The sequence below is a fragment of the Apteryx rowi genome, unplaced genomic scaffold (genome assembly GCF_003343035.1).
Source record: "Apteryx rowi isolate R43461 unplaced genomic scaffold, aptRow1 scaffold_3, whole genome shotgun sequence".
Lineage (NCBI taxonomy): Eukaryota > Metazoa > Chordata > Aves > Apterygiformes > Apterygidae > Apteryx > Apteryx rowi.
The window spans coordinates 768176-791773 of NW_020449418.1; the positions used below are offsets into that span (position 1 = coordinate 768176).

The 23598-nt window shown below is 35.1% G+C and overlaps 1 protein-coding gene across 2 annotated transcripts in view; it reads right to left on the reverse strand.

Moving 5' to 3' along the window:
- Window positions 1-23598, reverse strand: part of ATRNL1 (attractin like 1) — a 568892-nt gene that overhangs the window by 322363 nt on the left and 222931 nt on the right. For both annotated transcript variants that reach the window (XM_026069767.1, XM_026069766.1), the window contains exon 21: window positions 17749-17801. In XM_026069767.1, the coding sequence (XP_025925552.1) occupies window positions 17749-17801 (53 nt within the window). The remainder of the gene's footprint in view (window positions 1-17748; window positions 17802-23598) is intronic.

Genomic DNA, 23598 nt, shown 5'->3' on the forward strand with positions numbered 1-23598 from the left:
AATATAGTTGCACCCATGTCATCTTTGACTCTATGTCCTAACTAATTTCGAAGCCCCATTTTAATCCCTCTTTTAATGACATTCTGCTAGTCACCAACACCATGTGATCAGAGTGTTACAAATAAAAAATATGTGGTCATAAACACAAAAAATTAGTAAACAAAAACAGTGCAAGATTAAGTCAAAGCAGGAAAAAGCTATGTCAGCCTTCTGTTGGACTCAGTAGACTACTTATTGCTGACAATCACCTTCTCTGCAGCAGCACATCTCCTGAAAAAATACATTCTTTATTATAACCTATGAGAAGCCTAATCTAGCAGGAGAAAAAAAGCTTACCTGTCAATGAAGCATGAATACAGCCCACTGTATTGTCTTAATAATTAAATAAAATGGTGCTTTTTACACTGAGTGTGGCAAGAAACCACAGAAATAAAAGGGCTACATGAAAGGAACTACCACTACCTTGGAAACTAAAAAGTCCACTTTCTCCATTATTAGCCACCACAGTTTCATTATTCAAATAAGTAAGAACAAGTGAATCCAACAGATTTCTTAGATAATGAGTTTTGATCATGTATCTGCAAGCTTATGAAGGTGAAAGATCAATAAATATCCAATTTAAAATAACAATTTATTTACTGATATTACTCTAAACTTCTATAACTATGCGAAAATTATTAATACAGTCTCTTTGACTCTATTAGTAAAGTATGCCCTATCTGCATATTTAACAGTATGATCGTCATGTACAAGTACAGTTAAAGGCAGCAGGACAGCAAAAGACAGCATGTAGAGTTTAATCCCTATTAAAGGGATTAATAATTTCTTTAAAAATCATGATTAGCATGCCCAAAAGGCTAGGAAAAATGTATAGATGTACTGAAGTGTCCTGATCTGGTCAGTTTAGGACCCATGAAATACAAACAGCTGCTTTAGCAGGAATCTTTGCAAAAAAAATTATTGTAAATGTGCGGTGGATTAGCATCACAGCATGCAGCCCTGAGAAAATTCTGGCTACTGCCGAGGCTACTACACACAAGATGCACTAATTTAGACAGGACAAGGTATTGTTGATTTGCTAAGAATATAGAGAAAATGATCATTTTAAAATGCCATAGTCATCCTCTAATAGTCATCCATCTTACCGTCGCAGAGATGCAGAACGCCAGTGAAGACCAGCAGTTGTACATGCTTAAGATCACACAATAAGGCAAAACTGGGAACAGACAAAGGAATTCTATCTCCCAACCATATGAAAGAACAGCTTTTGTGCACACAAGTTTAAAAAACTTTGAAGTTACTTAGTCTTAAAAAAAACTACTTTTTCCCCTTTTTATTTATCTGTTACATACATATTTCTGTTATTTCAGTATTTGATTTCTCATCATCTACTAAAACGTAAAGTTGAAAATTTGTCCTTTAGCTGTATGTCTGATCACTAGGGTTAGCAACTGCACAAATGCTGGGCTACTCTCATTTAGTTTACGTTTTACTTGATAAAAGCCAAGGAAAAAGAAACTTGTTTTTCACAAACAAGGAGTGCAGGGAAGCCTCTTCTAATGATAAAAGATACTAAACTAGGCCTTTTAACTTCACTATCTGTAACAATTCAGAACAAATGCCCCCTTTTTTTTTCCTGGGATTTACCTACAAAATAATAGAAACAACAAACCATGAAAAACAAAACAGTTGGTTATATTAATCACCACATTAACATTATCTATGATAGTTAGCTATCCTACATGGCAGACATTATCTCCTCTGTAGTACTCAAACAGCCTTGAACAATACAGCTTGTTTTATTCAAGAGGAGTTCTGACACCTAAACACTGTATTTGCCCTGATTCTTCAAAGATGCCACAGGACCTATAACTTATGCCAAGCCAGGCCTACAAAATGGGAAGAGAACTTCATTAAACCCCTCAGAAAGAACACAGTTCTTAGCACTAGTAAACACAAATTATGAAGTTTTACTTCCAGAGAAACCTGAGAAGAATCATCAGATTTATTGCGGCCACAGAGAGGAAGCGCAAAGCAGAACTACGCATCTCTGCACAGATGAGTACAGGGAAGTTACCTAGAGTGAATATGATTTGAACGCAGCAGAGAGCATTGCCTAATGCAGGTGTATGATTCAACGCTGCAAATGAAAGAGCTGATACTGAGCAAGCACTCTTTGCCATCTTGCTGTGGACTGCGAAAGTACCATGAAAAGGTTTTTTTTCTCTCACAGCCTGAAAGGAAGGTTTATTTTCAGAGTGAGGATACTCCTAGTTAGCTTTGAGGAGGATTTGCCTAGACCTATTTCTTGTATTGAACACCTCAAATACCTGGAAGGCTTTTAAACATTAAAGCTAGGCTTTATGAGAATAAATTAGAAGAATCAACTTAAAAAAGAGGAAATTCAAAATGAGAATAGAAATTAAAGAGGGGCTGTAAAGAAGTCTCTGCCACATCCACTACTGTGTCTGTCTCACGCTCTTTCCTCCCTCTTTCCGCCTGTTTCACCCTACATCGCAGGAGACTCCCTGCACAGGTATTCAGCAGCTCTCTGGGCTGAATTGTCTCCGGCTCCTCCAGAAGGTTCGCCCTCTCCAGACTGCAGCATGCAGAGCAAAAGCTTCCCTTTCCACTGCCAAGCCTCATCCCGAACAGAATTGTAAAACTGAATGTATGCTAATAATTGTAACTGCGCATAAACAGACTAAGAAGGTATACAGTACATCACACCATATTTCCCAATTCATAGTCCTACTCAGTCTGGAGAGCATATCCTGTCAATAAATACAAAATTTCAAGTAAAATTTAATCATAAAAGTGTAACCAATTCTGAATAGTTGAATGAATAAATAGCTAAACATTCATTTAAAGTATATTCAACATATCTTGTTAATATATATATTTACAGTCAGGAATTTACAGATGCCTGGCATTTTACTCCATGTACTTTTCTTTCTACTGTAAACCTTGATCAAGCCATCAGTAAGCATTTTTATCCTTTACATACATGAGATTTTTCAAAAGTGGTTCTGTTTGTAAAGACACACTCATAAGAACAGATTGCTTCAATTGGGGAAAAAAGGGGATCACAGATATACCGAAATTAAGAAATCTGCTGCATTTATACTGCAACTCTTGAATCAGTTTTACTTATAAGTGGAAGTAAAGAAAACACACCCTTATCTTTTTAATAGTCACTTTCTACGATTTTGCATTTGAAAAATTAAACATAAAAATGAAAACAACCTTTATCTAGACTATGAATCCCACCTTTGTTCAAAACACATTTCCTCAATCTAAATTTAATTCTCAACACGTTTTTTCATTCACAAAGTGTTAATTAGCTATAATGATTTTCTAAAGAGACTCGGCAGTGAACTATTTTGAGCACTGCATATGTTTTAACTGTGGAAAAAATTTTAATGACAGATATCAATGTTAAAGAATGTGTTTTGCACTCCTATTTTGAAAAAGTTGACTGAAAAAGAGTTTACATGAAACACCAATTCTTTAACAATTACTTGTTCTTCTACATATCTCCAATCTATTGGAAATATTATGCAGTAGAATGTTTTCTCTTCATTTTAGATTGTTTCAGTAAATTCTTAATATGCAGCATTTCATTTCATTTTGTTTCTGCTCTTGGTATCCTGCGTGCTCACATTTTTTCACTTAATATATTTTAAATAAATATTCTTCAAAAAACTAATGCACAGAGTTTCCCTACACCAATGCAATAGCACGGGAAAGCAAATGTGAAACAATATCACATGAGAATAGCAATAGCCCCTTCCTATTTCGGCTGGTACAAATGACTGCAGTGTTGAGTACATTGCATGGATCAGATATGCAGCCCAGACGTTCAACCGATATCTGATACAGGACAAAGATGACTCAAAGGGAAGCCAGACAGAATTTAAACAGCTACATACTAGACTGTAATCTATAAACCCCTTGAATTTTTATATGTCTACATTTTCACCAAAAAGTTCCTGAGGACCTAAAAAACTCCTATGCAAACTGAAAGAACCAGGAGTTCAGGTCTTAATTCCCCTGATACACAGTGTATTTTGAATCCAGAGACTACGTATGCTTGAGTCTAAGTCTCCCCAAGAGCCAGTCCAGTGTACCCTACACATATCCACTACAGAGTTCAGCACAAACTTCAGGAGCCATAGCACTGTGGTCATAGCCTCCTCTTTAGAGGACCCACCAGGAAAACATGTTGCATGCTTTCTTCTTTTTGATGGTAGCAAAACAAACTCCTATTTTTGCCTGTCAGGGCACGTGTCTCTGTCACCTTACTTAGGTAAGGGAGAAGCACCGGAAGGATTCAGACCAAGAAGAAAAAAAGAATTCAATTTTCACACAGTCAGAAAGAGACAAGAGGAAGTCAATTGGCGTATGCACTCAGCAGGGAAAGGGGAGTCCTACAGTCTGGTTTCTGTTCCCAGGCCTGTTACTGCATTTTGTACTAACAAATCATTGAATAAAGTAGAAAAAGAACGTTTGGACATAAGACAATAATACCATCCCAACAACATCAATGGTTAAATATAACAAGGACTTACAGTCACTGAGTCTTTTCATATATCTATTTTGAATTTTTCAAAAACCTTGACGCTTTCACAGTTAAAAGAGTCATTCAAATCAATTCCAGATGTCAGTAATGAGCACATGTGAGAACACAGCAATAATTAGTTGAAGAAAGCCATTTAATTAAATGAGAAAATAAATTTCAAAGCAACAGTTTAATTCTAGCATTGCTGTGAATTTTCAAGAAACTTTTTTCTTTCTTTAATGAAAGCACATGCCTTTTAATATGGTTAAAGGGAGTTTTGTGCACACATCCAACAAGGAACACACCTATTCTCATAGTTGAGCTTTTGTATTAAAAAAAAAAAAAAATCTTTTAAATGTTTTCCAGAAACCCAGAATGTCCCCAATAGAACAGAGCCTAAACAGAAGTCCTCAGAGATTTGAAATTCTACTTCATTATTTCTGAATGCCACCACAATCCTCTAAGAATATAGTTTTACTGGTTATTATTAAAAAAAAAAAACTTCTAACAGAAGTGTAGTATAAATTAGCAATGTTATATACAAAAAGGTATGTTAAAGAGGAATATTAAGGCTGTAAAATGAAGCACTACAATCAAGGTTGCCTGTGAATTATATCTGGGTGAGTGCTCACTTAATGGGCAGCTATTCAACACTGTTTTACATTCAGTATTCAGTGTTGGACCTATGCCTCATTTACTACATGCTACACAAACTCTTTCTAAAGACAGAATTAATTTCTAATGGGGCTTTCTATAGTATTCATCACTATCATTTTCTGAGTTCTTCAGAAAAGTTAATGAATTTGTTACAACATTACTGTGAGATGAAGAGGCTTTATTAGTCCCATTTTATAGAAGAGGAAATGAAACAAAGAGACCAAGGACAAAAACACCCATTAATCATGGATAGCCAATTTGAAATACCTAGGGTTTGATTTTTCAGAATACTTGGAATTATATAGCACTGCACATGTTCATTCTTATTTTGCAGCTCATTCCCTCATTCATTCCAATTCTTCCAACTTCTGCAACAAACAGGAAGAAAACATTCACCTCTTCATTACAGGATCACTAATTCATCTCCCCAAACAGATCCATTCTGTGCATTGCAGAGGGAAAGATCCTTGGGAAACAATATGTAGTCATGTTATTAAAAATTGTATAATTGTATAAACACATCCTAATACAGAAGCAAATCAAAAGAGATTGTGTCAGCAACCTCAGTACTTCCACTTTACTGGCAGCCACTGCCTAAATAGCATACTTCACTAAGCGGGGTCTAATTATGACCAAGAATCACACTGGAGTAAATTGCAGAGAATTGCTCTACTTCTGAGCTGGCTTCTTCCTTCTCCCAGATCTTTCCCATAGAGTATCCAGCTGATTACTTCTCTCCTAGCAGAAAGGAAAGAATGAATCCCAGTTGCCAGACAGGGAGCAAGAACAAACATACACATACAAATCTTTAGCCACTAGCCATTCTCCAATGGATCCTGTCTCATAATTTCTTATTACACATTTCTAAAACTGAACCACATGGCTAAAGCTTTTCATATACCCATAAAATTCCTCTCTGAAAAGCATGTTCAATATTTTGCCCCAAAAGTTAAAGTTAATGTGCTACCAGACCCACTAGCAATATAGCCCAGCTCCTATTTACAGCCTAACTACCACCATGTTTTATATGGTGAGGATGATGTGAAGTGAGGATCACATGATCTCACATGATCTCTATCTAAAGAACAACTGAAGTGTTTTATCCACATTTGGGGGGGGGGGGATAACTAATAATCACAATTAAATTAAATTGAAAACTAAGCTAATGGACACCAAAAAATGTCAGCATGCCCGTACTGAAAGGGATTTCTTATGCTCAACTTGCACTGACGATGGGTGGTCATTAAACTTGAAGAAAGATTTCTTACACTAATAAGACTGCTACTCATATAATAGAAAATTAAAATGTTTAATGGCCAAAAGAAGGGTAGAAAGGTGAAAAGCCTCTTCGTTCACTGAATAAATAGATGGTCTTATGTATAAATATGTACATATTAGTAAGAATTTTGAGACCACAGTTAGGAAACTGTATTCAACCAGTAATATTATTTCACATTCATTTCCACCAGTAATATTATTTCAATATTTTTATTACAGTAAAAGGCATACTGAGACTGTTATGTGCCAGAGTTGGTACATTTTCATGATAAATCTGTATGACTGAATTACAGTAACTGATCTTGGGAATAGAACCTTTTTTTTTCCTGAGGGAAGCCCCCCCCCACACACACACACACAAAATAGAGCTGTTCTACTTTAACTTCCTGAAACCACTTTTAAAGTTAGAGTAGGAATCTCCCTCATGATTGTAGCATCAGCCCCACAAGTCAGTCTTCCCACACTTTTCTATTTAGAGAACTCTATTCACGATGGTTCTAAAAGTTATACTCTCACCTCTTCATTGTACAGGCAGTTTGTCTCTCTCTCCTGCTCTTTACAGCTATTGTTCTGTAGTTCTTACGGGAGTTTGTTGAGTACAGTACTATTTGTATTCATCTCTATTCGCAAAAATGCAGCTTTTGAAACCAAGTTCCACTATCAAATGCTATAAATCATATTCATTTGTGACCAAAATAAATCCTGCTTGCATTGTATGGAAGTTAGGCGTTACCACCGGACCTATTTTCAACCAGGATAATTATTTCTGAACTTTCATAGCAGTGCCTGATTCATTCCTCTGCTCACTGTATCTCATTTACCACTGTCTCATTTTCCTTGTTACATTGAAGTGTGTTGGTGTCCAACATTATTTGCCCATTGTGACAAAACAAAAAGTCATTTACTGTGAGGTCTTTACTATCAACTAGCAAAACTTGCATTTTGGCTAAACATGACAGTGGAATGAATCTCAAAATCCTTCAACAACTGCTATTTATAAACCTCTTTTTCCATGTAAAGACAGAGTATGTGAGAATGAATTTCATGCAAGCTCAAAGTTTTAAAAATCATACAGCAACAAATCAGTGCTTATTTTGTGTACTTAAAAAAAAAATGTGCTAGGCTGTAAGGACTACAAAAAGACACAGGGATAAGAGTCATAATCACCAAATTTGGTAAGCAAACTTTTTTTACAGAAATCTTTTCCCTTATGAAAGGCCTAATGCTAAGGCTGCTTTTTGGAAAGGCCTAATAATTAGTTAATTTTGATTGTAAGGAAAAGCCATACACAGAAAAATCTGTACTGTGTTAAACTTCAGTTCAGCTAAATGTTAAATGTCTAGTCTAAACTAATAGTCTAGGCTCACTCTACACCGAACAAAGAAATTTTCTGAAGACAAGCGATCGCTTTCTAAGACAGATATTAACAACAGGTAGGATGGGTTACCTTTGATTCTCTCTACTGACTATAGAAAGACTTAGAAGACTAATTAAGGCTGGACACTTAAGTTTTAAAAAGCTAAAGTTAGGTGACAATCATCTCACTTTGTCTTAGAAGTAAAAATGCAGATATGTCAATGTTATCATAGACTTACTGCCAAGATCTAAAAATTGAGTAACATTTATGATTACCTGGGTTCTGTTAAACAGTCTAAGACGATGTTCCTACCTAGAAATTTTAAACCACAAGCCACAGCCAGATCTCAATTGTTTTCATAGATTTCTCACCAAACTTTTAATTGAAAACACTACACTATTGATGAGGTTCCATGAACAGCTGCAGACCATATACACGGTTAGACAACAGCATGGCCTATTAAATAGAGTTTGGAAACCAAAGAACCGGAGCATTTTGAACAAAATATTAGTAAAAACAACAACAATAAAAATAGGTAGGTGCCTCATTTAACAGGTTTTTTTTAATCAATTTTAGAAAAATGTTCTAGATATTTCCTATTATGGAGCATTTTTAAACTCATATCATTGGCATTGTGTTAAGTCAAAAATATAGGTGTTTTTTAGTTTTTATGAAAAACAGTAAATGGCCTTTTGTTTTGTCACAATGGACAATTTTTGTCATCCTTGTAATAGTCTTCAAAGGTAAGAAAATTGGAAGAGAGAAAAGTACAAACAAAACCAAGAGGAAATATCTCATGACAATATAGAAGACATTCAAATTTATCCCTACAGGAAATTTTCTTCATAATGATCTAGATGCTTCATCTGCTTCATAACTCTAACATTCAATACTATAACTCTATTATGCAACATAATTTTGCAATATATTAGCATCAATGCTCTCTAACTTGATTCTCATTTTTTTCCTTAGTCACACAGTCTATGCACACTGAAGAGAGCTCTGATTTGCCTGTTCTGCCAACTGAAATGGCACTTCTAAGAAACAACATTAAATTATTGTTTGAGCTCATATGTTATTACCAAGCAGGGATGTTTCTTGTCACGCAATTAGTGAAAGAAGTCAAATTTTAATGTTATTTTCAGTCCTGCTCCTGTAATGTTTACTGTATAATCCTTATAAATAATGTACTTTGATTCCTTTTAGAAATAGAGAAAAAAATGACTTTTATTTCTAAAATGAATCAATGTGCATGAAAATACTCTCAACATGGCAAAAATATAAATATTATTTTAAAAATTGTGTATACCTTTGTGCATGTATATGCTCAAATTTTCATACAAATTTAGGTCTGGGGTCATGCAAATTTTAATGCATGTTTTCACACAATAACTTCTAGTTGGGTTATTAGCAGAGTTTTTATCCCAGCTCTTCAGTAATCCAGACACAGACCTCAGCAATTAAAGAAGCAACCTCTGGTTGATCAGACACTACAAGGAGACAGAACAAGCATTTTGTAAATTGGCTACAAACATACTTAAATATATAGGTGCCCATTTAATATCTCAACATTTTCAAAATTTTTTCCTTCCTATTTAGTTGAACTTTGCTTAAGAAACATTAAATCTATAGTTCAAATGTCACAACCCACGTTGCTTGACTCACCCTGATTTGTATAAAATACACAATACAAATTCAAGTTGAGATGTTTCAACTTTTTTGATATTCTTTGCTGTTCCTCAGAAAATTTTAACATGTTAGTTCTGAGGACTAAAATAGAAAATTTCTCTTATAGAAAATGAACCCAGAGCACTTTCAGCAAGACTGCACTTCATACTGAACAGGAATGATGTATTTTGTATGCTTCAGTGTGCAGTCTCATGTATTTTAAAGTAATTAATTGCAACAGATGTTTGTAATGTAAAAAATATGGTATGCTTAAGCACCATACTTGCACAATGGACAATAGAATGTTTTTACATTACAGCTTTGAAAATAAGATGCAACACAAGCACCTGTTAATTTAAAAACCCATCAAGTGTACTTAAAGTAAAATCTGCTGACTTAATAACATTCTCACTGCTTTTTACTCATGCTGAGAATTAAGTGCCAAATCAGCAAAAAACATTGACAAATATTAAATTTCAAATATTTACAAATGCGATTACACAGATGTAATATTGCCTAATTTAGCCTACACAGTCTTTAAAACAGAGAAGAGCAAATATCTCAACTCTTATTAGGGAAGAAAGTACAGACTGACAAACAGGAGAAGAAATAGAACCAGGGTTTTTGCCCTACTTCCAATGTTTAGGTTGTAGGGCGGGCAGCTAAGCATATAAAAGAATAATCTGTGTGGTTAAGTTAAGCAAATGGAAATAACAGAGGGAGGAAAAATGGGGCCCTGAAGGCTGGCTTTCTCTGCCTCAAAGGAATCACCTACTCTTCACACAAGATTTATTCTTTGGGCCGGAGACAGAATGTCGACCACAGGGGCAGAGCTCACTGACTTCTTTCGGAAAGTGACCTGGAACACTTAATTTCCACCTCAAACAGATACCGAACATTAAAAGTAATATTCTATTTTCCTAGCATTACTTTTCTTCTCCAAAACAGGAACTGGATATGGCTGTGTTATCATTAATTCATGACTCTCTTGGCCATGGAAAAAATGTACTGCTAACTAAAATGCATGAACTGAATAAACTTCTTCCTCATTTGCTTTGTCAGATGATTAGCTTAATACAGAACCTATTTCAACTTTTTGAGGCATGTCAGACACAAACTTTTTGACACTCCTTTCCTACTAATTGATTTATCATGTAAAGAAACCCAGGAAGCTGTAGCAAATACTATTTGACAGCCTACTTGTTCTCCTTATTTGAAAACCAATGATCATGCATATCATCTGTACTTGATCTTCACAGGACATATATTGTGGTAGGCAATCCCTTATAATGAACATGAGGATAATGACATATTTGCATGATGCAGTTCTACATTGTCTTCCCTAGATGAATTTCATTTTTCTCTTTCCACCATTTAGTCTCTTGTTCATTTTAATAAACACCCCCCTTCATCTTTTCTTCCATTAGCCATTCCTAATGTCATGAAAAGTTCTAACATTTTATACTCTGTCTAGCCATATTTTCATAAACCTGTACAGGAGCAGTACCATTTCTGCTCTACAAGAGTAGGGTAGAATTCTACAATTATGATTTCATTGATGAGAAAATTGTGAGGTTTTTGTGCTATCGTGAATTTTCTGGCCACATTCTGCATAGCTTGTCATTCTTCCAAAATTATTCTGACAGCTATGGCATTTTGTTAAGGGGATAACAGACCAAAGCATTTTTATTTACTCATAACATTTCAAGAGAAATCAAATACATAGGTTTTAATTCTCTACCAGTGTATCTTCATATTCCTTGACACACATATTTTTCAACTTTCCCTTAACATCTTGCGTGCTATTGCATCTACTTTGCTAATGTGCATTGTTGCACTGTTGACCTCCGTTTGCTCTTCCATTTTATGTCAATAATACCCTTTATGTCAAGTGCCTAGTCAACTACAATTTGCTGTCAGTAAGTTCTATTGCTGGAACATATTTTAAAACAAACAAAAAGTGATAATAAATTAATAACAATGACTCAGGCTATTTTACAATATACTGAAATAGAGCTGAGTTAGCCAGGCAGAGAGAAGAAAAGTTGAACTTGACAATGTCCATATTTTAACCTAATATAAGATTTCTTAAAGCTTACATAACCCAAGGTTTTGCTGTTATCCTGAAACAGAAATGACCCTCAATTCATTTGAATGATCATACAGAGCCCTTCACTGAAATACCCTGCAAGGGTTTCACAACAGTAAGTCTAGAGTAGAAATTCTGAAGTAGAAATTAGTGTTGTGGAAGGACTGCTCTTCCGATTTTTACAAATATGTGTGCTAAGATTAAGTAATTCAGGACTCAAAAGATCTGAATAGTGTATCTCACATTAACTAGACAGTTGCATTAGTTGTTCAGCCTGTAGTAATGGAAGAGACTAAACTATCTTTAACTGTTTCATATTTGCCAGTGGTGAAGAATACCCCAGCTGACATGCAGTAACATGTTTATTTGTCTAAGAAATTATAGTCAAAGAAACAGAGATTCTCCTACAAACCATAAATCCTGTACCTATGAAGTCAGGAATCTTCTACTTCGATTAGTTCAAGATTTCACTACAGATCTTTCCTTGAAGTCCTACTGATGGAAGATTCTCTTTTCCCTGGAAAGTCTGCACTTGAAGCAATGCTGTAAACCCATCACAAAGGCAAAAGAACTGCTATTCTCTTCACTGTAAGAAGATAAAGTAAAGGGACAATGATGAATCCTTTCCTATTCTATTTGCTTCTTACGACTCTAGTCCTGGGGTACTCTAAGGCCTTCCAGGTGTTTGAGGACTGACAAGTTGCATCTTTGAGGACATGTTAGCGAAACAAACACATACACACCACATTGCAAGCATTTATCAAAGCACTCATCCCTATGACTCCCAGCTAAGAAATACAGAGATAAAATAAAATATTGCATATATGCAGATGTCTGGATCAGCTTCTTTCTCATTTCACAAACTGCTTCGCACATGGTCTAGAGTCCCCTACAATGAAAAGTGTTTCTTCTGAATGAGTTCTCCAAACCATGGAGTCTCCCTCATTCATGTCTTATACCACTCCTGTCTCAAATATATATTTTTATAATTTATAGTTTTATAATTATGGGATCCATGGAACAGCCTATCAGGGGACGAAGGCTACTATTTCAGACTTTTCTTTACTTGTATACTTTATAATGTTAATAATAATTTATTATTCTTTTATGCTGAGGACTTAGAAAGCTAGCTGTCCAGAGTCTTTTGTCTAAAGGTGGCAGCATATCTAAACGAATTATCACTAAAATGAAATGACCTTGCCTGATATCTGTTGCACTGACAGCACCTGTAAGAGAATGCCAGTCAGTAAATTCCCTGATACATGACAAAAGCCATCACAGAGAGAAATAAACGTCATTTTAAAAATAAAGTGTGCTTTCTATAATAGACTGAGAAAATTCACAATAATAAAAATAAATAAATACATATATAGACAGATTCTCCAAATCACAGTAAAGTCTGAAAATGATCAGCAGCAATAGTGTTTCCTTAGCCCATCCAGAAATGCTTCAAGTCAATCTAGCATATGGCAAAAGCATACACAGAGCCTCAGGTGAGATCGTAATACTTTACTAAGTGCTTAAGATTCTGGGTGTGGTTATTTTTTTTTTTTATTCCCTGGAAGGCTACAATTGGTTTGTGTCGTTATTTTAGCTCAGGGCAAAGACTGTGTTTGTCTGTTGCTCTTTATATGTTCCAAGTTCATGGGTTTGCTGAGGCCAATCTTTCCTCAAACCATCCTAGAATTGTCTGATTCAAACTATAATTTGTTCTACTAGACTCTTTAAATACTAAGGAGGTTTCTTTTAAATAGCATTTATTCATACAATTCCAGATATTCAAGAAGACGAGAGTCATTATCTTTACTGTATTTAATAATAATAAAAATTGCCTCAGCATTAGATACAACTGGTGGAACTCATTATTTTAAGTCAAGCACAACAGTTTTACAATTACAGTATGTTTTTAGTTTAAACTAATGCTGTCCCAAAGGAAACAGGAATTCTACTGATCAGTAGCAAGGAATCTAACTGCTGGTACACATTTCACAATTCAGCTAAAACACACACCTTTTCAACTGCTAAAATTTATTGTTTCTGCCCTTTAAGTTTCAACATAATTTTTAAATATCTGAAAAATCTCTGTTAACAATTTTAATAAAAGTGCTACTTGTTATTTATCTTCTCAAATACTCTCCTTGGAATGTTCTTGAGTTTAATCTTTTTCTAAGTATAACAAGTCTGCCATCTAGTGCTTTATGGCCATCGTTAGTACACTTTTTATTTGACTTTTTTTTTCCTTTTAAATCAAAAGATGACATGCACTAAGTCCACATATGCACATACGTGCATGTGTGCATACACCCAGGGTGCTTAAAAATTACATTGTCTCCTGTTGCTGACAGTTTGCATTACATGTTTCAACTGGTATTAACACATATATGTGTTTCTTTACTAGCATACAAGCATCTTATAATATACCTGTTCTCATCTGCTGCAAGATCTGATTGATACACACAGAAAAGGTAAAACCAGTGATTTCTTAAAACAAAAAAAAAAGGCAAAAAAAGGATATCTTCTTTTCTGAGCGTAGCAGCATAGAATGGGAAGTAAATGTGTCTCTGTCGCAGTGCAGTTCTATATACAGTCTCTCATTTGGTGAGGTGTGCCATCACAGTGTGGTACCCCAATACGAAACAGAAGCACACCTTGGAGAAAACTGTAAGCTGAATACTGCTGAGCTTATCTGCTTGGGTTTCAGGGGTGACAGCTCTTTGGAAGGAGTGGCACCACATATGGAAGACAAATGAGGACGCAGTATCAGAGATGGGCAAGAAAAGAACAAGGAATCAGCAGTAAGAGGCTCAGGAGGAGAGGGGTTGGGAAAGTCAGCAAAGGATGCAGAATGATGAGGAAAAGGAAGCATAAATAGGTTCCATTCACTAAAAAATCTGTAGGTAACAGGGCTGAAGCTGCCCAAGACCTTCTAATCCATCCTTTACATAATAATTTGTCATGAACAGTAAATTTAAACTCTGTTTTTCTAGAACACTGGTTTAACTATTTATCTATTTATAACTTAAAATATTGTGTCTGAATACAACCCAAGTCAGAATCATGAAAGTGGTATTCATTCCAGTGATTCGTCCCAATCAGTCCAAAACCATCTTGTTTTGCTGCCTGCTTCTTTGCACCCAGAAGCACTGATTCTGAAAGCAATGTATTTCTAATGCTGACGTCCAAAGAACTAATCCAGCAATCTGAATGCGTACTCTGCTATCTAGGTGTCACTGTTATACATTACATTGGCTGAGACACCAAAGAACAACAATAACAACAACACATACAAATGCATCATGACAAAATGTTATATTTATGCTTTTTGTACATGTGTAAGTCAACTGTACAACCATCTCTGGCCTCCACTCAAAATTCATTTATATGGATTGAATCAGCCTGCGATCTTTCACTGAAAGATTGGCTTATAACAGAAAGGCCTAGGGGTACATAGCTTTCCTACTAGAAATACAGAGCCACAATCCAGCAGCAGGCTTTTACCTGACCTACAAGAATATTTACAAAGCCCCCCAACACACACACACACAAAAATGTGGTTTTTAAATTCATGCAACTCTTTCCTTTGTAATTATGTTCTCCTCCTTATTATTTACAAGAAATCTTTGTAAGGTTTTCTTTGGTATTCCTGAACATACATCAAACATTTCTGGCTTAGGAAATCCTTCTTCTCATGAAGTTCCTGAGCTGCAAATTGTTGGATGTAAACAGAGCATTCGGGGAAAATATCACGGCATGCTTGTCCAGTTACTGTACTCTTCCCCAGGCTTTCATTTTCAGCCACTACTGACAACAACATAGAAGAATAGACAGACCATCATACAGTTGCTAATATGTTCTTATATATTCAGTATTTTCCTAATTTTTAGATCTGTGTGTGAGGTTTGTTCTCATTCTCATACTCTCATTCTGTTACCTCTAGGATTTGACGACATCGCTATCTGTGTTTATCCTTTTGTCATAGTATCTGTATTTAGATTAATTACTATCTCCCACAGTAGTGAAATGAACATAAGAAAACACTGTCCACATGCATGTCTCTTGCATGTCTTAAGTTTTCTTATAAAATTATAGCTCATGATAAAGTTATATTTTAAACTTACATTTAAACTTACTTATTTTATACTGTTGATCAGTAAATTCAGTTCCATGTGTTATGTATTTCTATAGTAAATTTTTCTTATTTCAAAACAGAAATTCCAGTATTTAGAGGATTGGATATTTGTATATATTCATTTTAGAAATTATATAGATTCAAAGCTAGATAATGAGTACATGAGAATATTTTCATAGATATTTTATTTCATGAGACATTTTAAAGAAAAGACTAGATAGAACATTTTGAATATGTCCATTAATATCTGTTTTCTCCTTTAAAAATAAATGTTATTAAATCTAAGAGATAGAAAAGAAATGGCAGAAATGAGATTTGTAGACCTCAGGCACCTCCAAGAAATACCTTATTTTTTGCTATCATGTTGCAGGTTGGGTGTATAAATCATGTTGGAGTCAAATTGCACTATATTCAAGATAGCCTTTAACCTTTAACTCAATACTGTTATTTGTCTTCTTTCAGATTTCAAAATTTTTTAAAGATCTTGTTTTGGAATGATAAATCTTCTTTTAATAATTTCAGTCATAAAAAGCTTTGTATATGAAAAAATTTTCAGAGTTATCTTATCTGGAGGTAATCAGGAGCCTGCACTAATTTCAAATAAGGGAATGCTTTATTTCTTACATTTAATGGCCAATGCATCATAATGGGAAATTATTCCTGTTAATTTGTGGATAACTGACTGACCTAAGATTTCAATGACAATTGGTTATTGGCAGTGTAGATTACCTGTTAAATAATGTATTAAAAATGTTTGTCATAGAGATGCTCAAATTTCTTACCTATGTAAGTATAAAATAGAACACAGGAAAAAGGAGTATTTTCAGTTAGGTCTATTTTAAGAAAACAGTCAACTATATCAACAATATCTTGGAAATACAATATTTTAAAATGAACTTCTACCTTGAAGTATTACACTTGAACTTGTCTGTGGAAAAAATGCATTTTTTTTAATAACTGGCAAAAGGAATAAATGTTTCAGACCTACTGATATATCATTATCAGTAACACAGACTATGCCTATTTTACTTTGTAAAACATACCTTGCAGATGCAAACCATTTAAGTTAAAAATGCAATATTTTAAAGAAAATTGTATTGTATTGTAAAGAAAAAAATTTATTAGGTAAATGATGCCATCAAGAGACTATAAAACAAAACTTTTGTATACACTCTAAATGAAATGGTAAAATATAAGGCCAAAATTTATTAAGAGATACATCTTTATATAATTTAAGGTCAAGCTAGGGGATGGCATTAGGAAATAATAGACAACTGGATCCAATTGTCTGACATTGAGAAGGTATGTGCAAAATTTATAAGAGGAAAGACAGTGTCCTCCAACATCACATACATTTTTTAATGATGATTAAAATTACTATTTAACATCGATATTAGGACAGCAAATAAAGAGCTCACTAAGGGATTTCTGCACATTGGTAATAAGCATTCCTTCCCATCCCTTCATGTCTTTCACTATGACCAATGTAACGCTGTAAAATTAGTTTGCCTAAGGCATCTTTTACATCAGCAAGAACATGGGGACAACATATGTCCTTTATCATTTTATAACATACTGGAGTTCAGTTGTGGACCATGTCCCTGGGACACATACTGACCGGCTAAATCATCCAGAATGTCACTAGGAAATATTGTCATTTAGCCTATTTCTATTTCTCTATTATAAATTCTGTCTTTTAAACAACGACACAATTACATATTCCCTTTGTTCACATACGTTGAGATACAGAGAACAATGCAATGGTTTGATCGTTCACTCTAGCATATGCATAAGGAATTAACTTTCATTAAGTTTTAGTGCTTTCTTGTGGACAAAGTGACACCAAGAGAAGCCCAGGGGGGCACTTTATTTTTCAATTTAATTTTTCAAAGTTGCCCCAACTTCAGAAATTCGTCAGAATATTTAGTTTGTTTTACAGTGGAAATGAAATTATAACATGATGTGTAAATAGCATTTAAACAGTGAACATGAAAAACATAAGTACTCACAGTAACATGTTCCCCTAAGTGGATTTCCAAGATACCTATTTTCAGAGTCACAGCTGCAGGGGAAAAAAAGAAGAAAAATATCTCAACACATTATAATTTTAATACAAATGCAGCTAGAATATTTATTCCAAATAGCTTGAGTTTTATTACTAGCAGCATAAATACAGGAAATTAAAAGGTATTTGATATAGTTCTTCACTAGGATGTACTACTTTCTGTTTATAAAAGAAACCCAGAGTGATGAGACTGTGGAATAAGGCACTTCAGCCATGTGCTTGAAGTGAGTGCCTGTAGTAGGGACTTACCTCCGGAGATATGTCTACACTACTAAATAAAAGGCATCCAGGCAGTGAGGTCAAGCACTAGAGCTCTGATTAGCCATGCTGCCTCAGTGATAGGTTACTTCCTGGCTGGTTTTGATCACTCCTTGGCTCTCTCCAAGATGACAGCAGAGCAAGGATCAGGGAGATTATTCACTGCAGGAACTGTTCCCAAATATGTCTCCCTCTAACATACACAGTCCTGAAACACTACCAGAGCAGGCTTTGCATTCTCAAACACCTTCCACATGTCCTCATGCCACTCGTTCAGGCATGGAACATCTGCCCTCAGTTTCATGCCACACAAACACCACTCTGGTGGGCTGCAATATGTCATTCATATTGTTTCCAACTCTTTAAATGCAAAACAAAAACAAAATAAAACAAACAAAACAAAAAAACCCACCACACACCAAAACAAACAAGCAAAAAGACCAACCACAGCCCCACGCATTAAATGATAATTATGTCTTCAGGGCACCACAGAGGCCCTAGAGGTGATCCACAGCCAATTGCTGTGCACTCTGCTCTGAAGGGGCCTCATCCTAATCTATATAGCTGCAAGCCAGGCCATGACAACTGTCTCTAGGGTCAGAAATTAGCCATACGTGTAGCAGTACGAGCATAGCAGTGTCTCAGCTACTTCGCCTCTCTGAACTTCAGAAGCAGTTGCTTCTCTCCATTGACCAGGCACAGGGCACTAGGTGACCTTAGACCGAATATATAATGTCCTGTATCCTGCATCCAGTCTGCTGTAGCTGACATGTTGAGAAGTTGATAAATATAACTTATTTATAAAATATATAGTTGCTTTCAGAAATGTGGAATAAGCTACAGAATTTCATAATCATCAAACAAATTAAGTTATATAACATTTGTCTAAAAACCTCATATACCTTAATAGAAAATGATTATCCTGCTTTTGGTTTTCTGGGCTATTCCAGAAGTCACCAACAAAATTATAAGTTTCTATTAAATACACAGAACAGTTCATAAAACAAAGAGAAAGCTTATCATTGGCTATGAATTTTTTCAGTTAATAATAGCTTGTACCACCTTTTCATTACTTTGTGCTCTTTAAGAAACATGAATTGCAAGGAGATCTTTTATTATTTATTTTATTTATTAGTGATATGGAAAAACTTCATAGTTTCAATGTCAAATCACCTAATAAGTGGCAGACTGTAGAACACCGCGTTTACACTGGATCAACATCTGTCAAAAAAAAGTTAATTTATTCAATTTTGTTTTTCTGTTGTTCTCTTCAATAGTTTCCAGCCTAATGTTAGGTTGCTACCATGATCATTTTATTAAAAATAGGCAGAGAAACTCCTTAGGTATTTGTTACAATATCATAAAGGAAATAATGAACAGTGGCACTAAAAAAACTTGCGGATGATTCTTCCTATGAATTAGAGTTTCTTTTAAGGGACTTGTTTGCTCTGCTCTATATTTTTATACAATTTTTTTTAATTACTAAACTAAACCAGTTTCATATTGTTTTTAGTATCGCTTGGGAGTTCAAAATAAAGGTTCTGGCTAAAGGAATAAATAATTAATTTGCAAAATCTTCTATGTTTATGAGCAATTTAGTGGTAATTTCTGGCTTTCTTTCAAATACCATAAATGTATCCAAGAGTACATGTATACATTAAGATTCACAGAACTTTAACTAATGAAAGGTCTGTTTATTAAGAATATGTGCACTTAAAAATCACTCTTTGCTGAAGCTTCATAATGTGTATGACCTTACGTACTATATCAACCACAAAACAGCTTCAGAAACGGCAAGTAGAAGAATATATCTAAGTCAAATCTTATTGTGTTTACTAGCATTAAGCAAGCTCCGTCCAGCTTCACACCTAAATAAATTGTCAGAACAAAACAGCAACCTAGAACTACAGTCTTCTAGATGTGAGATTTGATCAGGTGGAAATTTTCTTATACAGATCATCTGAACTTGGATCATGAAGGCAAGATTGTCTGCAGTTCTGCCGTCACACTACTTGGCATACCCTTCCTTTAAACAGAAAATGAAACAAAAAAGGAATCGGGGAAAGAGTAACCCAAGTATGGCTGGTCTTTCCTCTAGCTGTGTTTGTTTCTAATGCCAAAGGGAAGGGAAGACAAAAAAAAATGTAAATCACACCACCCTCAAAGATAGTCTTTTATTCAACTGATTGCCTGCTGAGGCAGTTCTATCTTGTTTCGGCCTAGGTATTCTCATCACCAATATGAATAGAGATTTATGACCTGTACTTCATATTTTGTTCCTCAGACTCTGAAATTTGTGTTAGATGTAAACTAACATAGACCATTTCTACAGAATTGGGAAGAACTGCTCCTCTTCTGATTTGCAGCTGGTCATAGTCAGACCTCTGACTGATTTTGCCTGGGTTCTCAGCATTGCAGCTAAAACCAGGGTCCTGATAAATAAAGGTTTATCAACCTGACAGGCAGTTCCAGGGCCATGAATGGTAGCTTGCCCCAGATTTTAGATGAGTAAGAGTATCCTATAGGGTTTTTTTTGCAGTTCAATTGTGTTTCTTCATACTCCACTCTTGTAACTGGACTATTGCTCATCTGTTCAAGTCTTCTACTCTGTTTTAGCCTTCATTCTTCATTTTGCCTCCTGACTAGTCAGTGGTCTTGCTCTTGTTCGTCTTCCATGCTTGATTCCTGCTTCTGATCAGTAATAGCTTTTTACTTTGCTGTTTTTGTCTTTCAAGCATGTCTAGTTTAAGGAATGGGTTTAAGTGAATCTAGCAAGCTCTAGCTAACTCTTACATCTAGCATACATCTTTTAATTTTAGGGACAACACTTCCTTGTAAAGTGATGTGCAGGCAAATTCTCAAGATGCTTGAAACCTGGGACATGAGTGAATATCAGAGGAGTTGGGCTGTGTTTCTCCCTGGCCACCAGAGACAATTTGAGGGAAGGGACTGCCAAAAAAGAGACTTTCTGTGGCAGGCAGAAAGCAGTGCTTTTTGGCAAGAAGGAAGGACAGATAGACAGTTCATGACTCTAGATACTGCCAGGTCATCATAGTAGCTTATTCTTGGTGAAAAGTTTAATCTTTGTATATTTCAGTATATTTTATTCAGATAAAGAATGTGTCTCAATCTGGTTCACCTGTCCTTGTAGGTACTGGGTTAGATTTCAGTTGTTAAACATTATCTTTAGGATAAGCATTTTCTCCTAACTCTTTCAAAATGTGAGAGAAGAAATGTACATATTCCTTTCCACCACTTTGAAAGAACAAAGTTTCTGATAGGAGGTAAGTCTGCTTTTCCAGGTTCACCCATTACATATATAAATATTTGTGTCTGCCACTGCCAAACATGTGGTCGGTCATGGAGAAAGAAAAGTGCCAGAGAAATAGAGTTAGGCCAAGGACATGAGATTTTCTGGATGAGAGTGAATGGTAACAAATTACTGGCATGTGAAATCAGTTTGGTCTCTAATTCATGAAGTTTAACTAAGATATTCTTTACCCAGGTGGTTCCATATGATAGATATAGTTCACTTAATTCCTGGATTGCAGAAGAGATGAAGTGATGATCTGGAGTTTATTAGAAAATCATGCTTTATCTCTTAACCAATTTCTCTTAATTATGAAATCAGGTGATACTAAGTTTATCCATATTTTTTTCTCCTGTAGCACAACATACTGTTTGAAATATTATTACTTCAAAGAGTATTTAAAAACCTTGTAATATTATTTGTTCTTCATCTTTCTGGGAAGACAGAATTGAATAGAATGAGAAAAATCTGGAAATAGAAAGTCTGCTTATGAAGCTAGGATGTTTTGTTTTTTCTGTTGGTGAGATCAGCCTAAATAAGAAAAAGTATTGCTGACCTAGGCCCTTCTTTTCTTTTTGTGAATTAAAGGAAGAGGAGACAAATTAATCTACTGAAAAAACACTGTCTCAAGGCATCATTATATGCACTTACAAGAAGAAACAAATAAATCATTTCCACACATTATTAAAAAGTCCTAACTGGAAACATAAATCCTAGAACCTTTTACCCTTTTAGGTTATCATTATCTTAAGAGGTAGGCAGATCATTCTTCATATCTACAGCAGAAAGGTAGCTCGTGACTGGAAGGAGCTTGGCACTCAGAGAAGTATAAGTGTCCAAATTGTGCATTAGAAAAAACTATGTTTAATTACAGCTCAAGAAATTGAGAGAACTATTCATTATTAATGGAAAACATTGGGACAATACACTGCAATGACAATACAGTCAAGAAGCAGGCTCTTAGCTATAAGAGGGATATATTTTTATGTGTCGATTGTTAGTCCATGTATTTCATTACAGCAAAATAAAGGTTATAGTAGTAGGAGAAAAATACAGTAATAGTAAGCAATTAAACAAACCTACTCTCTGAAATCCACAAAGTACTGCACAGAAAATTAAATGATTAAGCCTTATTAATTTGATCTATGGTACCTATTTTTCATTAAATATATCACCTGCGCAAGGTTATCATATTGGAATCACAGCACTTCAGCACAAGAATGATGCTCCTTCTGATTTGTTTAAATATATTCAAACTTCCAATAGATGAGACAGGCAGCTTTTTGGCTGTAGCACAACTCTGCCCATTGCGAGGTCACTCACAGTTATGGCTATTGATCAAGTCCGTTCCTTCTTAATTGTTTTTGACATAGGTAATTTCATGGTTAGAAGAGGTGGCTGTTCCTTGGTGGTTCCACATAAAAGCTATTGAAACCAAGCTTCAGGACCGGGAGTTTTGTTCGCTTGTATCTATGTACAAGTGTGTATTAGGATTGCAGATATCAGTGACTCACTGTTCTCGACTAGATAATAATCCAAGAATCGTGTCTACTGAATTCAGTGCTTTTATTCAAGAGTTGCTACTCATGAGCTGAAAATTTCTAGTTTCTGTGGCTTTACTTCCAAAATGTTATAAGCTGCAGTCAGTTACAGCTATTGCCTGTAGTTAGGCATATACCTCAACTAATTTTGAAATAGCTAGATAGGTACTTTTAGAATATCAAGTCTTTCAAGACTTCCAAGCAGAGGGATCCAAGCAGGGTAAATACCCCTGTGTAACTCTGCGCTGAGCTCTATGTTACCCCCAAAGTGTATATTACTAAAAGTGCATGAGGTATCTCAGGCAATCTACAAAAGGTGCAGGCATAGCACAGGCAGATTCTTAGTGCTGGGGAACAGCAATAGTAATGTTTCATAATTCATTTATGATGCCACAGGCCTGAATATGTGGCTAAAGAAGTCTAATTTTAGCTTTAGGGACACAGTTGTTTGAGCTTTGATTACCAGCTGCCCCAAATAACCATTCTGTTACAATTAAGTAACAATTACGTTATGTTTTTGAGTATATTTATGGAGTATTCCACTATTTAAAAAATCATGGCATCATACACTGTGGAAAATTTGTCAGAAATGGAGCCAGGGGTATGGACAGAAAATAGAAGTCTGTTCTGAAAGATCAGGAACAAGACTTCGTAAACTAATGATAGCAGTGACAAATTTGAAATT